This window comes from Scatophagus argus, chromosome 23 (genome assembly GCF_020382885.2).
Source record: "Scatophagus argus isolate fScaArg1 chromosome 23, fScaArg1.pri, whole genome shotgun sequence".
NCBI lineage: Eukaryota > Metazoa > Chordata > Actinopteri > Scatophagidae > Scatophagus > Scatophagus argus.
In genome coordinates, this window is record NC_058515.1 from 223078 (window position 1) to 240004 (window position 16927).

General features: G+C 38.6%; 1 protein-coding gene across 4 annotated transcripts; it reads left to right on the forward strand.

Annotated features, from left to right (window-relative positions):
* The first annotated feature begins 969 nt into the window (after positions 1-969).
* On the forward strand, positions 970-16824 carry tspan5a (tetraspanin 5a). 4 transcript variants are annotated; one of them, XR_006842331.1, is made up of 11 exons: positions 971-1499; positions 2827-2877; positions 4085-4231; positions 4368-4538; positions 6511-6636; positions 7493-7540; positions 8365-8481; positions 8615-8676; positions 9685-9792; positions 12926-12966; positions 13075-16824. XR_006842331.1 is itself a non-coding variant. In XM_046379910.1 (10 exons), exons 1-9 carry the CDS (start codon positions 1419-1421, stop codon positions 9755-9757), a joined length of 876 nt encoding a protein of 291 aa, XP_046235866.1. In that variant the 5' UTR covers positions 970-1418; the 3' UTR covers positions 9758-9792; positions 9881-10667. The 4 variants fall into 4 exon arrangements, 3 of the variants coding, with proteins under 3 accessions (XP_046235866.1, XP_046235870.1, XP_046235869.1); XM_046379910.1 differs by lacking the exons at positions 12926-12966; positions 13075-16824 and adding an exon at positions 9881-10667 and having other exon boundaries at positions 970-1499; XM_046379914.1 differs by lacking the exon at positions 9685-9792 and having other exon boundaries at positions 973-1499; positions 13048-16824.
* Positions 16825-16927: the final 103 nt, after the last annotated feature.

Sequence of the window (16927 nt, forward strand, 5' to 3'; positions counted from 1 at the left end):
ATTCTGTTTGTGATACGAATACATTCACATGGTGGAAAACAAAAAATATTTAACACTCTTTAATCATAAAATTTGATGTGTTGATATTCTTATTGATATTATTATTAAGTAACAAGTATCTCAATTATCTAGCTCAGGGGTCGGCAACCCAAAATGTTCAAAGAGCCATATTGAACAAAAAAAACAAAAAACAAATCTGCCTGGAGCCGCAAAAAAATTAAAAGCCTTATATGAAGGGAACACAGGCTGTAAGTGTATATTAGCTATATTAGCTTACCAAAATGACCAATTTGATGAATGAATCCTATACTCACCATCTGTGAACGGTTTTCCACGCGTTATTATCTCCCGGGTTGCAACAAAACTAGCAGCAGAAGTGGAGTTTGGAGATGCAATCCACTTCTTAAATCTATCTTTGCGCTCCTCTAATTTCTCCAAAAGTAAAGCAATCGCACCTTTTCTCTCTCACTCCCAACTGGGTGGTCTGCTGCAAATTTAGCATGCCTTCCCTGGAAATGTCTTTCCAAATCACTCTTTTTGTTATTTGACAACTTCTCATTACAAAGCAAACATGCAGGCAATCCTTCCGCATCGGCAACGAAAGCAAATGATTCGGTCCATTCTTCCTTGAATCCTCTGTTCTCATCAGCTATCTTTCGCTTTTCCCCTTTGGGATCCATGGCCCATGACACACCCTCCGGTTTGTTTACAACAGCCACCTGCGTGGCACCGCGCCGCGCCAAAACGTGTGTCGCAGGCTGTGACGCACATCGTCGTTCACAGAAATGTTGAAATTTAATATTTATTATAAACATTTTTACAGCATTGGAAAACGTTAAGAATGTTTGTGTCATGTTTGTCCTCCTACAGAAACCATATTAAAACAAAATATATATCCCCCCCTATTTTTTTCCATTTTCATACATTTTTGAAAAAGCTCCAGGAAGCGACTAGGGAGGCGCTGAAGAGCCGCATGCGGCTCCAGAGCCGCGTGTTGCCGACCCCTGATCTAGCTAGTACATCATTCAAAACACAGGAAGTGCCTAATCCTTCCCCCGATATGATTGGTTTTACTCTAAGTCGCTCCAGTCATTTCCCAGCCAATCATCGACGAGCACCAGCCGCAGCTGTCCCGCCTCCTGTAGGCGCATTTTTGTTCCTAAAGCGGATGACAATTTTGGTCCTGCGGTTTACTGCTTAATCGACCGTTAATATTTCCATTGCTACGTGTGTGAACGTGTCCTGAACTGTCCTCAAGATGCTGCTGATGTGGCAGTGAAGCGGCTGTGTGAACATTTGAAGCGGACAAAGTGAAATGCATCCTCGGAGCGCTGAACCTGTTCCATCCCTCACACAAAGCCCGTGAAGCAGGCCGTGTTTTTCCTCACACTGAGACACCGCGCCGATGATGCTCAAACATGTCGGGGAATCATTACAAAGGCCACGAAGTCAGCTGCTGCATCAAATACTTCATTTTTGGGTTCAACATCCTCTTTTGGGTAAGAAGGTTTTTTTGTTTTTTTATGATACGCATTTGCGCCTCCCTCAAGTAGAGCTCGGTTATTATCTTGTCCACTTGTCAATAGAGAGGAAGGCCCCGATCATCATCGCATCTTTTCATGCTGTCACTATCATTCAAGTTCATATTCCGTTCATAATAACACATTCATGACTGACTGTGACTCTTTCCGTCCAGTTATGTCCGGAAAAAAGCAGCTGCCGGTCAGTTGACAACAGAGAGATAATCGGCTTTTTGTAGGGAACTAATGAGGGTTGAGCGCCTCACAGTTAGACTGCAGCTGTTAACATTACATACACACAGTGCACTAACAGCAGGACTTCTTATTTACACTCCAGAAAAGAGACATGACGTAATATATTTTAAGAAGTGGACACCAGAAATGTGTGACCATGTGCTGTACAGGAACAGTTTTCAGACACTATATGTTCAAATAAATCCAAAACCTAAAATGAATAGGACTACAGCTAGCAGTAAAACCGCCATTAAAATACCAAAAAATTGATTGTATAATTCAAGATCGATGTCAGATTGTGTTTTTTTCATCTGATAAAAACTGAGTTGACGAAAATGCATGTGAACCGAAAGACAGAGAAGTAAAAAAAAAAAAGGAAAAAAAGAAGTAAATGGAGGGATAAATTATCAAGTGATGTAATCAGTTTTAAGCAGATTTGATTACACAGCTGTGATTTGATGAAAACAGTACCCTATTAAATTTTTTTTCCTCGTCTACATTCATCATTCCTCATTCACAACAATGACAGGCATGTAACTGAGTGATAGAGTGATCCTCTTCAAGGATGAGCTCCGATAATCCGACGTCTCTCAGAACAATGCCGAGTTGTGTATGAATAGGTGTGTGTGTGTTTATGCTGTGGCAGCCTGGTGTCATTTACATGTGATGTATGTCTCCAATCAGAGGCTGCACATTTATCAGTGTATATGTCCATGTGTACATTTAACATTAACTTGCGGAAGTAACTGTGGACAACAGATACAGGAAGAGTCATTCATATTCATTTGCACTTTTAACTTAAGTGCCTGCCTTAACCACATTAAACATTGCCTTCTGATATGTCAAAGCTAAAAAATGGGAAACACTGGAAAATGTTTTAACCATGAATGGTCTCAGATGTGACATTATGTGAGCATGTGATGTAATGTTGAGTATCCCTCGTTCTGTGACTTCAGGGTCATAATGGCCTTCAGAGGCATTTCTGTGTAATAGCAATGTGACAGATTGGCACCATGTCAGTTTGCATTATCACATCTTTGTAGTAATTTGACATGACTTTGGTGTTTTGCAGCTGCTGGGCATGGCCTTAGTTGGAATTGGACTATGGGCATGGAGTGAGAAGGTAAGCAGAGATAATGAGTTATTATGAGTGACATTAGAAAATAGAAATTCTGTTATTAATTTTTTTTAAAAAGGCTGAAGTTAGTGTTTTAAACATCTGAGATTGCTCTGTTTAAAAAAAACTTTTAACCATTAAGACTTTTTAAATCAAATTCCAGTTTTCTTGTTTACATGTCACTATTACACTAAAATAAAAGGATAGTTCACTGCAAAATCAAAAATATATATTATTCCTCTTACTTGGAGTACTTGGTTTATCCACGATTCTTTTGGTGTGAGTTACTGAGTTTTTGACCTTGTTGTAAGCAGCTTACTATTTTCTTTCTCTATCACCATGCGAAGGGAAGTATGATTCTACTCATGGACGAGAGGCTGGCTGGCTAACATTAAAACTAAGCCGAGGAGAACACCATTAATGTTTACATCCCGCCCTGTCACGACTACAAGCTTCGCGTCCATGAGTTGATGCACATTTCCTTCTGCACGGTGCAGTGTTGTTCATAGGGGGAAAAAGTTCCTAAAAGTACTTTTGATTTTGTGGTGTTCCTTCAAAGCTGAAATGGTCAACATTTTCACTTAAACAGTGGATGAAACGGGTAATGTGAAAGGTGTAGCTTCGAGTTACAAAACCAAAGTGTGCTATCACCTGCACTACACTTCCCCTCAGCTCTGCACAGCTTTTTAGCCCCTTTTAGCTGTCATTTTGGTTTACTGACACCAGCTCCACTCATGAACCTCTTCTCCTCCAGCCGCAGCCATCTGTTTTCAGCAGACAAGCCCGGATAAACCCAATATATGCTAACAGAAGGGAGACCAAATTAGCACCCAGCTAGCTTGCGTTGTGAATCTGTGTGCAGCTTGTTTATCTTCACCCTAGTCGGCAAAGAAATCAGTTAATGCAGCTTTAAATGCCATTCATCCAGTGTTTGTATAATTTTAACTTTGTGAAGGTAATTAAATAAAAGTTGAAAATGACTATTAAGTTTAAAACTAGGTACAAACTTCAAACTGAATCTACCATATATCTGCTACATAATAGTTTTGGGGGTTTTTTTTCAGTACTTTTTTGTGTTGTTTGTGGTTTGTGGCAACATCTTTATTTGAGTTGCATTTGAGTTCCATCCCATTTGATGTCACTGTGACCCTTTTGGCAAACAGCTGCCAGTCTCAGACTGAGTGTGTTGTTGTGCTCTGCCTTTTTCGACCAGGGGGTTCTGTCCAACATCTCGTCCATCACAGACCTGGGGGGTCTGGACCCAGTCTGGCTATTCATGGTGGTTGGGGGTGTCATGTTCATTCTGGGCTTTGCAGGATGCATTGGAGCACTCCGAGAAAACACTTTTCTGCTCAAGTTTGTATGTTCCATGATTAGACACTTTGCACACAGCAGTAATGAAAGAGTTGTATTAGTATTAGTATCGGTATTGGTATTGTACTGGTATTATTATTACAAACATTTAGGTGTGTGTCATTTCTGTGTCCCTGTTGTAGTTCTCTGTGTTCCTGGGAATAATTTTTTTCTTGGAGTTGACGACAGGAGTCCTGGCGTTTGTCTTCAAGGACTGGATTAAGGACCAGCTCAACCTGTTCATCAACAATAACATTCGGGCTTACCGGGACGACATTGATCTACAGAATCTCATTGATTTCACTCAGGAATATGTAAGTGAAACAACAGTTTATAATTGTTGTAATACATGTTAATTTACAGTAGAGCAAGAAGAGCTTTCAGCCACATTCTTCTTCAGCAGTTGGAGTTTTCAATTAGCAGAAGAGGAGCATGGGATATTTTAAAAGCTTGAATAATCTTAAGTGTTTCTTTAATTAGTGGGCCAACGCACTAGTGCATAATGCCACTATTACTATTGCTCATATTAGTGCATAATTAGTGGGACAATGCACTAGAATGGGGGTGAATGCAAAGCCGAAGGCTTCTTCTTGTTATTCTCCTTCTTTTGGGCACATAACTAGTCCCACAGCTTTTGTGTGAGGATCCTGAAACTTTTACCAGACGTGCAGCCATATCAGGAATAGTGTGCTATGACTTTTGGTTCCAATCCGATAAATTATTCTCCCTCAAGCACAGGGAGTGCGCCTCCCTCTTCTCATTCTCTCCCATGTTAAAGTTGGGAGTTGATTAAGTCGATGGCGATCCCGAAAACCAAGGTGTTTCTATCCTGCTCGTACGAAAATATACTTTGACTGGGAAAGATGAAATTCAACATGACATTAGTAGTGCCTGCCGCCCACGGTGAAAGAATTTTTGCCTTGCGACTTTTCGTTTGGTTGCAAGAAGCATTTGTTCGAGGGCCTTTTTCTAGCCACCTTTTTCTCTGGGGCGTCCGACAGCTCTCTCTCTTTCTCCTATGTGACCATCCCTGGCTGACAGGGAAGGGAGGGGCTAGGGCGAGGAGGGGGCCTGTTTCTATGGTAACGTGCACAGCTGCTCAACTGACTTGCAGTCTTTTCCATGACTACATCATTTAGGATGGCTGCTCCCATTACCAATGAACCAACTCAATGATAACCGATGTAACTATACATGAAACAAAACTATAGTCAGCACACAAAATGGCTGCTCCCACTACTACTACATGGACACCCAGTGTATATTAATAAGATACACACACAACAACATGCATATATGACCACACGCAGACACACACACACCCCTTTCAAATTACAGGAAGTGGCTGTCACAGAGCTTGTCAAAATAAAACCTTCAGACATGTTTTGAGAACTACCAAGGAATGTTTCTAGCCAGGCAGGCAGGGTCCCGGCAATAGGGTCCCGGCAGTAGAGTCCCAGTGAGCAACATAGGCCCACTCAAAATTTCTTGTGAAAATTAAGATTATTATGCCAAATGTAAATTTAAAGTTAATAGACTTCATAAGCACACTAAGTATTACAGCTGGCAATCACAGCATGATATGCTGAATACAACGTACAAAATGTGGGTAGTTGGTTACTTAATGAGGAAACTGCAAACGTGCAGTAAAAACAAAGAACACAAGTCTTGATTTCTCTTCCTAGCTAGCTGCTATTTTGTTAGCTTCTTTGTTTTTTCAGGACTTTTCAGATTGGCCTTTCTGAAGAACTTAAATATGTTGTTGAGGTTTACTGTCTGTGTTGTATCAAAAAAGAGTATCGACTACAGCACTCATGAGTAAAATTTAAAATTTTTACTGGTTTTTTGTCTTTCTGTCTCAGCTGATGTTGTAATGTTGACTCAAATGAAAATAGATTATGACACACTAGGAATGCATGCAGTTGACTTACTATTCTTTTAATGTCCATGTCTGAATGAAGCCATGTCAAGGGCTGGGAGTATGTAAGACACAACATCCAGTAGGTGTCACCTTTGTGCTTACATTATATCACTGAGGGGACAGATGTTGCTGGATGGAGAAGCACAACTAGTTTTTAAACGCTATGCTAGCAAACGCTACATTGGATGAATACTAGGAATACTAGGAGCATTAATAAACTTTTGTTTCTACGATTTTTGAAATATGTGATTAACAGTTGACTCTGGAGTCAACTGACTCTGGACCCTCTGAAAAAGGTCTATCATTTCTGGAATTCCAACAATAGGAGCCTGTAAACATTTTTTTTTCTCTCTGCCTGACTTTAGTGGGAGTGCTGTGGTGCGTTTGGAGCAGACGACTGGAACCTGAACATCTATTTTAACTGTACTGATGGGAATCCCAGTCGGGAAAAGTGTGGAGTTCCCTTTTCCTGCTGCACTAAGGACCCAGCGGTGCGAGTTTCCACACTGCATGCACACAGTATCCTTCTGTATCATTCTGACTTTTTTTTTGTATTTAAACCAGCTTAGACATTTTTTCAATTTGTCAAATATTCATGTGTGAATTTAATGCTTGTGTTTAAACCAAACACAACCTTGTATGCAGCCCGAAGCAATTTTGTGAAACTGCCTTGTTTAAGCCAAGACAGCTGATAAAATGATCAAACCTCTCGGTGCCCTATATATCTATAGATATATCTATATCTATCTATATCTATACATATCTATAGATATAGATATAGATATAATTGAATTATATAGGTGATATTTGTGTTGATAGTGTCGCACTTTGCCTTTCAGGGACCACCTCATGGGGCAATAATAAAAAAACAATCTCAGCTAGTCAGTTTTTCCCCACAATTTTGCAGTTTTCATTTAGTGCCAAGTAGAAGATTATCCAAGTATCCAATGAAGTATCTTAACATCTACTGGATAGATTGACATAAACTGTGGAATAAGTGTAGATGGTTCCCATATGAGGAGTCCGAATGACTTTGGTGCTCACTTTGAACTGTTGCCATCATCAGGTCAAAATTTCCTATATTGTGTTTATTTACTTACTGAGTTTATGGCCAAATACCTGTAAACTAATGACATTCCCATTAGCTTCAGCAGTACCTTGTGTTAAGTGCAAATTAGCAATATTAGCAGGCTAACACACTGAAATGGTGAGGCTCGTAATCATTACTTGCTGGCTATTACTTTTTTTCAGTTGTACATAAAAAGACAGACACTTGATAGGCCTGCTCACTTTGCAACATGGCTTTAAATAGGTTAGATACTAAAAAGTTATTCTTTTTGTCTCCAGGAGGATGTAATAAACACTCAGTGTGGATACGACATTCGGGCTAAACCAGTAAGTAACAATAATATTTACACTTTCCTTAGTACTTTCCTTAGTGATTGATCCAGTTTTCTTTTGTAAATGTAATATTTAATTTCTACCAATTTTAGTTAATGATCTAGTACTAGTGATTTTATTGACATGGCTATGGAAGCCATGTCAAATTTGGATTAAAGCGGTTAAGAGCTATAATTTATGCAAATGTGAACTCTTACTGTTGCAAAGATTTAAAAACAATTCCCAAGTGTGGAAAAATCTTTGATATGTTTGATTTTATTAAATATTGATAGTCATTTTAGAACTGATTAAAACTACATTTACATTTGCCTGAATTTAAATAAATAAACAAACAAACAGACAATTTTACTTGTTTGTGTCTAAAACAGAGAATTTTCTGCTTCGGAGTTGCTGTTAAAGCTTTTAAAGCACTAAGAAAGCACACAGAAATGAAATATCTTTTCATGTAACTCTAGTTAAAGTTGCACATTGTAGGGCATGTAGAATAGAAGTTCAGTTTAATACATTCAAAAAATGAAGTAACATCACCAACAGAATATGAAGAAACAATACTGTTCACGTTATGTCAAAGATGTCTGTGTATTGTGTTGCTAGCTATAACAACAGCCAAAGATAAGTATAGCAAAGTGTATATTGAGCATCAGTTATTCTGGTGATATGCTGTCCCTATACTTTTGGAGCTACCTTTGAATTCCTATCCATATTTTACAAATTGTTATTTTAAGACTGAAAATTAGTCAACATAAAGGTTAAGTGGTGGTCTGAGTGTTTTCAGTCAAAATGTAAAAATCATCACAGGGGTTTATGTTGATTTACAGGACTCGGAGCAGAAGGACTACATCAATGTGAAAGGCTGTGTGCCACAGTTTGAGAAGTGGCTGCAGGACAACCTCACCTTGGTGGCTGGGATATTCATAGGAGTCGCACTACTGCAGGTCAGTTCCATTCAGGTGTTTAACCTTCATAATGAGCCAGAAATAATCTGAAACAAAAGCATCATTCCATGTCTCCTTTCTGGAAAATGTCTCACTTTGCCTTTTTAAGTTGTTTTTTTTCCTCTGTCCACAGATTTTTGGGATTTGTTTGGCCCAAAACTTAGTGAGTGACATTGAAGCAGTGCAGGCGAGTTGGTGAGACAGTCTTTACTTTTATTACTTCAATTCAGTGTCTTGTGTATCCTCAGAGACAGTACTGTTTTTCTTTCTTTGAAGCACACTTCCCTTTATTTGCAACCATCTTTCTGGAAATGTTGTGGAAATGGAAACAGTTATTATTGTTTCCATTTCCACAACATTAAGCATTTCAGCTCTTTCTCATAGTTGTAAATACCGGAAGTGTCTCCCAGACTCATATTGCAGATAGATAACAGTAAAATTTCTAATGTTTTTTTAAAAGAAAGTTGAAACTTAATTTGTTTAATGCATAAAACAGCAAGTAGACATACTAATTTGTTTGAGTTAGAACACTAGTTCACTACTGCAGTCCTCTGGATAGGAATTTTGCATTAGTTTCAACATAATTCCCTGGGAGGACATCCAAGTACTTTCTTACCCCTTAGACACAAAGGTCATTAGAATGTTTTAAAGAAAGTACAAACATAATAAGAGTATTTTTCATGATCCATGTATTATGTGCACTAGTTATTTTTTATTATTTTCGTTATCATAAAATCCATATCTTGTGGCACTGGTTATTTTCCAGTTGAAGATTGATTTATCTTCTTTATTCAAGATTCTCATCATGTCCACAAGATAAAAGAAATATAATGTTGGAAGACTTAAGGGATGTAAGGTGTAAGATTGAAAGAGTGCAAGTTGAGAATGTAATTAGCACAAAACACTGAAAATTGAATTACCGGTAAATGAAGCAATCAAGTCTGTAAACGTCTGAAATCTTGACACAAAGGGTCTTGGGACCCTTTTAAAATATCAAAATAAGTAATATGTGCCTGCAGTTTTCGAAAGAAGTCACATGGTCAACTTTTCATCAGTTTCTTCATGTAAAAAGCTATTTGCACTCTATCAGCATTCATCCCATAGCAGGCTGTGGGAAGTAAAGGGAGGAGGGTTACTAACCTCTACCATCATCATGCCAGAACTCACCTCACGCCTCATTCTTCCTCCTCCATGCTTCGTCAGGGTGCCCCCCCCTCTTTCCATGCGTCGACTCCCACCACACTCCAGCAAGAAAGCGTCGGCTTACTACTCATGAGGCGCACACATATGCTGCATGTGTGTTTGTAGCCGGTGGGTGTGATGGATCCATTTGGTCTTTTGTCTTGTCTTTGCTGTGATTGGGTGGATAATCTCTGTTTGGTGTTGTGTTCCATTTAAGGTCCAAATTATTCCACCCTCACTGTGTCCTATGGAGGCAACAACGTGCCGCTGGAGTAATTTTGTCCCTGGTTGGTCTTATATCAATTAATAAATCAATAAATTTAAAGATCCAGTGAAATGGGCCCTTGAAATTCCATCTTCCAGGAAAACATCGCCTCTTCACTGATGACCACAGCCTGTTTCAACAGAAAATACAAGACATAAGGAAAGCATTCCTACAGCTTCTTTGGATTAGGGATTAACAATTATAATTTAATTAATTTGATTAGCATTGAAATTGCATTTAAACATAAAATTTGTCGTTTATTCTTTTAATCTCTTTCTGTCTTAATAACTGAACTTCAAAATGACTTACCTATAAATATATTTATCTGCCCAACATATTCCTCAGCACCTTTCAAATACCAGGTTTCCAAAGTGCTTAACAATCATTAAAAACAAACTTTAAGTCAAGGAGCCACCAAAGCCACCAACATGAAACGAGGATCAACCTATTACCTAACAGCTGGCCAGTCTTTGCTGTAATTGATTATTACTCCAGTGACACATCCCAGACTCTATACTAGAGATTCAGAAAAACCACAAATGAAGCCTTGCTTTCTTTGCTCTCCATGCAGCCTTTCCTATGTTAGCTAGCTAGTTAGTAGTAGGTTAGCAACTACTAATTTAAATTCAATTCGATTTAGTTTATTTATATAGCGCCAATTCACAACAAAAGTTATCTAATGACACTTTCCAATTAGAGCAGGTCTAGACCAAACTCTTTAATTAAATTGTAATACAGAGAGCCCAACATTCCCCCTTGAGCAAGCACTTGGCAACAGTGGCGAGGAAAAACTGCCTTTCAGAAGGAAGAAACCTCGGAGCAGACCCTGGCTCAAGATGGGCGGCCATCTGCCTTGACCGGTCGGGTTGAGAGAGAGAGAGAGAGAGAGCTAGGCAGACAAGGAGAGAGAGGGAGAGGGGGTGGGGTGTGAGAGGAGGAGCACACAAGCAGAGATGCATAGCAGCAATAATAATACTAGAAATATTGGAACTGTAGGTAATGATAATGAAGTATACAGGAGGAACTATGGTGATTATGATAGCAGTATTAGTGACAGTAATAATGGTAGTAGCTGTACAGAGTTGTAACAAAATTAAAATAGATTATGACTAAACAGTAGTAATTGCAGTGAGTTTCGAGCAGGATGGCAGCAGGTGCTCCAACCACGATCCATGGGAACCTGCGAGACAAGAAAGCACAAGGACTCCAGGGAAGAAGTTGGGTTAGTGATATGCATTAATGGGACATACATGTGTGCAGAAGGAGAGGGAGAGGAAGAAAGAGCTCAGTGCGTCATGGGAGGACCCCCGGCAGTCTAAGTCTATAGCAGCATAACTAGGGGCCGGCCTAGGCCAGCCCTAACTATAAGCTTTTTCAAACAGGAAAGTTTTTAGTCTACTCTTAAATGTGGAGAGGGTGTCCGCCTAAAGGACCTAAACCGGAAGATGGTTCCATAGTAGAGGAGCTTGATAACTAAAGGCTCTGGTTTCCAATCTACTTTTGAAGACTCTAGGAACCACAAGTATCCCTGCATTTTTTGTAGAAGTCATTTAAGTTATTGCAATGAGCTTACGTGGAACATTCACTGTGTGTCAAGTGATGCTTGTAGCACACACAGGAGGTGCTATAGAGACAGAAGTATGTGCTAATTGGAACCCAAATGTGATAGCATATTGCTTTTTGATGCCTCAAGATGCTGCAATCTTCAAAATGTAATTTGAGCATTAGAAGCATTAGTGTACTCTGCTGCGGATTTCTTATCACAGAAAACAGGAGGCTGGAAAATTTTGATATGAAACTGCAGACAAAATATCCTAGGTTTGGGAGATTGGACAAGTAATAGATATTAGACCATATTGTAGGTTATTAAGTTTAAATTAAGCTGTTAAGTAGTTCCTCAAAACCAGCGTCTTGACAGGTGATTGCGTTTCTGTAATCAAAATGTTCCATTGCACAAATGTAATTCCTGAATATATAATGTTCATATTAGTGTGGTAAAAGATCTTTTTGCACACTCCTCCCCATGTTTGTGCATGTGGTGATATTCCTATGGCCATGCACAGATGCCATTGGTGTGCCAAAGGCACAAAGTTGTTGAACTTTGATCTGAACTGTAAGCAGCAAAGTGGCCTCATATCAAGGCCAGACAAAAATGTTATTTGCTTGCATGCAGATGCAGCTACCAGGCTTGTTACAAAAACAGCGTGCAACTCCTTACTGCTAGCAGCATCAGCATTGCAGCTAAGATGGCACAGTTTAATGTCATCAGGAGTTCTGGAGTAGTAAATACTGTACCAGCCAACACAGAAATGCAGGATCCTTTTTTCCTGCTGTAGTTTTAGGAGGCCTGATCCTATAAATCTCAGAACCAGACGCAGCAGGACACTCTGGCTTTGCTGCAGTGAATATCTAATTTCATTTCCAATTGTTCTCTGACTCATGAGGATTGGTTGCATAGAAGGGAGACTTTCAGGAACTCGTGATTCAAGTCAATTCGCTTGTATGTTTAATGTGTTTCACTATTTCAGTATTTCACTATGAAAGTATACATACTTTCATAGTGAAATCTGAATCTGGACCTGCGGGAAATTTGGACTGTGTTGATGGTCCTAATGAAAGACAGAATAACTGCATGTTGATAACCTTCCTACATGTTCCTACTGAGCTGTAGGTTTTGGCGGTTTGCATTGTGACTTAGATAAGAATTCTTCTTTCTTCCACTGTCTCATTCACTCTGACTTTGTCCAACTGAACAGATTTTGTTCTATTTCTGAATTTTCTATAACTCAACTTGCAACCATAAAATCTTCTCTCTCCAGACGTTAGTTTAGACCACTGATCCTGTGCAGAAAACTGTTTTCCAACCATTCCCAACCTAACCCTTAACTTGTCCTTTTTCTGCTTTCTGCTATGATTGAAACTTTTATTTTGAAAGTGTTGAACCATGCAGGCTTGTTGGAGTCTTTTTAATATTATAGACTTTCTCCTGTTTCCCAGTCTCTTTACCTAATGCTGAAGGAGCAGTTCAACTCTAACAGGTAATGACATTGAATTTTAGTGCATAAATTAAATTCAGTGTTGAACTGGATCACATCAAAATGGAAAGTAACGTTGATTAGATTTTGTCTCATTTTGTTGTTTGTCAGCACCGGTTCTTTGAGCTCTCCTTCTTGCACACACGGCCGTGGAGCATTCAGAGGACTTCACCGATCACCGGCACCATTATGTTCACTGAACCAGCAGCTTTATTCAAGGCACTAATATGTGAAATGCTTTGTATATAACACTGTGTGTGACTACTGTAAAAAGATCATTGTTGGAGAGGATGGTTAAACATGCACCACATACGCAATGCTCCAGTTTTGATAGCTTAGTGTCAAGAGTAGCCGTTTTGATACATCTTTTTGATATTAGATCAGTATTTTTCACTGTGGAAGTGACATGGTTACACCCGTCATGTGAAATAGTTGCAAGAAATCGAGAATCTGCTTATTTTAACATTCAGCGCTTGCTTCACGTACCTTTTCATCACTTGTCCAGATCTGAGGTGCTGGTGGGATGGAGTTCAGAAGTTATGAAACTTGCACTGATTTTGAACTTCTTTTTTCCTCAAAATAACTTTAAGGATTTTTGTGTTACAACAGATTCCAGGACGACTAAAGCTACACAAATTCCCAATTAGTCAACCAAGAAGAATTACTTCAGCTCGCTGAATAATTCAATTCAATTCAGTTTATTTATATAGCACCAATTCACACCAAAAGTTATCTCATGACACTTTCCAATTAGAGCAGGTCGAGACCAAACTCTTTAATTAAAGATAAATAAATAAGGACTTTATTTGCAAACAGAATTCTTGCACTAATGAACTTGATTTCCTGTTCACTGACTGTCAAACAGCAGGATGGAGGATGAGCTAAAGGTTCCCCAGGGACCAACCTGTAAAGCGTCATAGAGGAAATGACTACAGATTACTTGAACTGTCATAATGAGTTAATATTCAGTGAATGGACACATGGGATCACAGCTAATTTAGTGATGGGAGATACAATTTTCCCATTACTGACAGACTGAAATTTACTCTGCAGCTCCACTGTGTGCTACACAGAGAACCATGGTTGGATATGCCTCTGCATCACACTTCAGTTCAGGGTGTTAATGGTAATACTTTCTGTAAAATGCTGGGGGCATTCATAAGGTCTTAAAATATGTTCACAGTGCTTTATAGCTACACTTGTAAACACTTACGATGCTGTCTGATCAACAGTCATAAAACATTATACATGTGAATTTGAATTATAAACTACAAACCTCAACAATCAAATGAAGTAAGGACTCACAGTTCACTATAATCATGCAGTATTTTCAGTTACCATAAGGATAAGTCATAATGTATTATAAGCCCCATCAGTCAACCTCCAGTTTATAACTAGTCAAGAGCATCCATAAGACACTTGAAGTTATAATTCATTTTGAGTCACATCTATAAAGTCTATAACTGTTGATACAGTGCACCAGGAAGCAGATGAGTGTAGTCATAAAGCATTATAAAACACTACAAATTCTCCTATAGATGAGGTTTTGAGAGGAAGCGTTACCAGCATGATTAGGCACCTGGTGTGAAGCATCAAGCACCAAATCTTGGCACTTTCATAAGAATATGATTTAAATTGAATTTCTTTTCAATGTAGGACAATTTTTTAAAGCAAATTTCTCATGTGGCAGCTTGTGTTTAGAGAATATTAGCTTATTTAATGGATAGGATCACGTTTTTCAAATCTACCGCAATACAGTGTAATTAATGCCGCCTGTATGCCGAATCAATCACTGTTTGCTGTAGTTATTCTTCCTCTCCATACTGGATATGAAGCGATCCCATCAGTAATGGTTATGTGTGAAAATGCTTCTGAAAATGAAGCCAAGGCTACCAGAAATCACTGAATAAAGCAGCTATCTCTGTCCTGGCAGGGAGGTGTTTTTTTCCCAGCAACTAAGCCAATACTAATTTAGGAATATGCGATTTGGTCAACACAGACCATCATGTTGGCTGTCACATTAGTTTCAGCTATACATTCAGACTGTACATTTTGACCGGTTTCTTACATGTGTTACTTGTGTTGTGCAAGGATTTACACTCAACCAGCTGAGACAGGAGGAAAGATGACAGCAACCAATAACTTTATGTACACTAGGCCTGCGAGTATTAAGATGAGCTTGAAAAATATGAACCAATCCTGTTAATCCTTTCAATGAAAGATTTTTTTTTAAAGAGAAAACACATTTAAAGTAAAGTTATACTAAGCAGTACCAAAACCTGATAGCAAATGATACCCAGTCCTATCACATATGTATAAGTCACTGTAATTCTTATCAGTCTGAAAAGTGAACATCTTAATTCACATCTTTTTTTTAATGTTATGGAGGCTTGAAGAAGTCTAGATTAAGTTTGAGGGGAAAACTTGTTCAAATCCTGATACATTTATGTAGCTGTAACTGCACTGTCATTTCATTTCCATCACAAAGAAAGTTGTTTTACTTCCTAGGTTTTGGTGGTTAGAACGCAAACCAAGGAACTAGTCATTCATCCTTGTGGTGGTGTGGATCGTAGACTTACATTGAGTGAACAAAATCCTTAAATCCAACATGTTTTTTTTAATCAGTGTTTCTGTTGTGATTATTTGCGCAAAGCATGCATCACTGACTTTGTTTGGAGCAAAGTATTTTTAAGTATGTTTCCTCAGTCTGTCAGACTGATACTGTGGGATACATTCTGACATATTTTAGGATAATTTAAAAGGGATCACCACTGTTTTTGATACTAAATATTTATTGGACATTTAATTTGGTTTTGTATCTTTCCTGGTGTATTGGACAGCAAACCAAGTGTTACTGAAGCCCATTAGTTGTTCTGAAGAGTCATTATACGGTCCTGATGTGTAGACCACTTACTAATCACTACCTGTATCACTTCCAAATTTGTTTAGAGTACAGCCTGCAAACACTGTAATGTAACTACCTCCTAATTTCCTTGTCTCATGTCCTGTTGAGATTGGACTGATTTTAATATTGAGTAAAATTAATTAATAAAGCTGACAAAAAATGATTAAAGTGTTTCTCCCCCCATTCTTCTGGCACCAAGAGCTCACTGATTTGTTTATTCATATCACTTCCCACACATCGTCTGTCAGTGTTCCGGGACATCTTTGGTGTCTATCACTGCTGAATACGCTAGACTCATTTCTGCTTATTCCAGACAACTGGACTCCAGAAAGCACTTGGAAACAGGACTTTGATAAAGTAGACATGAGAGTGAACGTCTGATGATTATGCCAGTTACAATAAAGCGATCACTGTGAATTTAAAAAACAAGCTAGTGTTCAAACACGGAAAAAAAAAAACATATTAGACCTGTAACTGATCTTCCAAATGTGAAATTCACAGTTCATGGTGAATACAGTGCAAACTAGCTACAGCTAATGTATGTACACTTGGTATTATTTGCCATTTGTGACATATAAACCTACTGTCTGAACTCACAGTAGAATGCAAAGCAAATGTTAGAGGCACACTGATTGTGTGCAAAGTCGATAGAACAATGTGACTACACATGAACTCGCCCACCATGCATTTGCACTACATTAAAATGACTGAAATTCCAGTATATGCCCAGGCTTTATGAATCAGCTTCTTAAACAGACAGATGAGAGGAAAAATAGCTCCGACACACTATTTTTGGATAATGTTTAACCTCACAGATTAAATTGCGGCCTGTTTTGTCAGTTTTCTGAGTTTTTTTTTCATTCAAACTACTCAACTATTCTGAAGTTTAAACATCCTGTTTAAATGTCAGGTAAATTAGTTGTTAGGAACATGCCTAATTTTGAGTCTAATTCATTTGCCAAAGTAGAGAAGAAACACACAGTAAACAGCTGAAGAGGAGTATGATTGATTCTGTGCTGTGAAAATCTGATACACACGTCACTCACGTACTGCAGGAAT

What these genes read in the sequence shown, in the direction of transcription:
- tspan5a (XM_046379910.1), top strand. Translation starts at nt 1,419, where the DNA reads ATGTCGGGGAATCATTACAAAGGCCACGAAGTCAGCTGCTGCATCAAA. An exon ending in GGTTCAACATCCTCTTTTGG is followed by an intron (nt 1,500 to 2,826) that starts GTAAGAAGGTTT and finishes GGTGTTTTGCAG; the next exon opens with CTGCTGGGCATGGCCTTAGT. An exon ending in GCTGCACTAAGGACCCAGCG is followed by an intron (nt 6,637 to 7,492) that starts GTGCGAGTTTCC and finishes TTTTGTCTCCAG; the next exon opens with GAGGATGTAATAAACACTCA.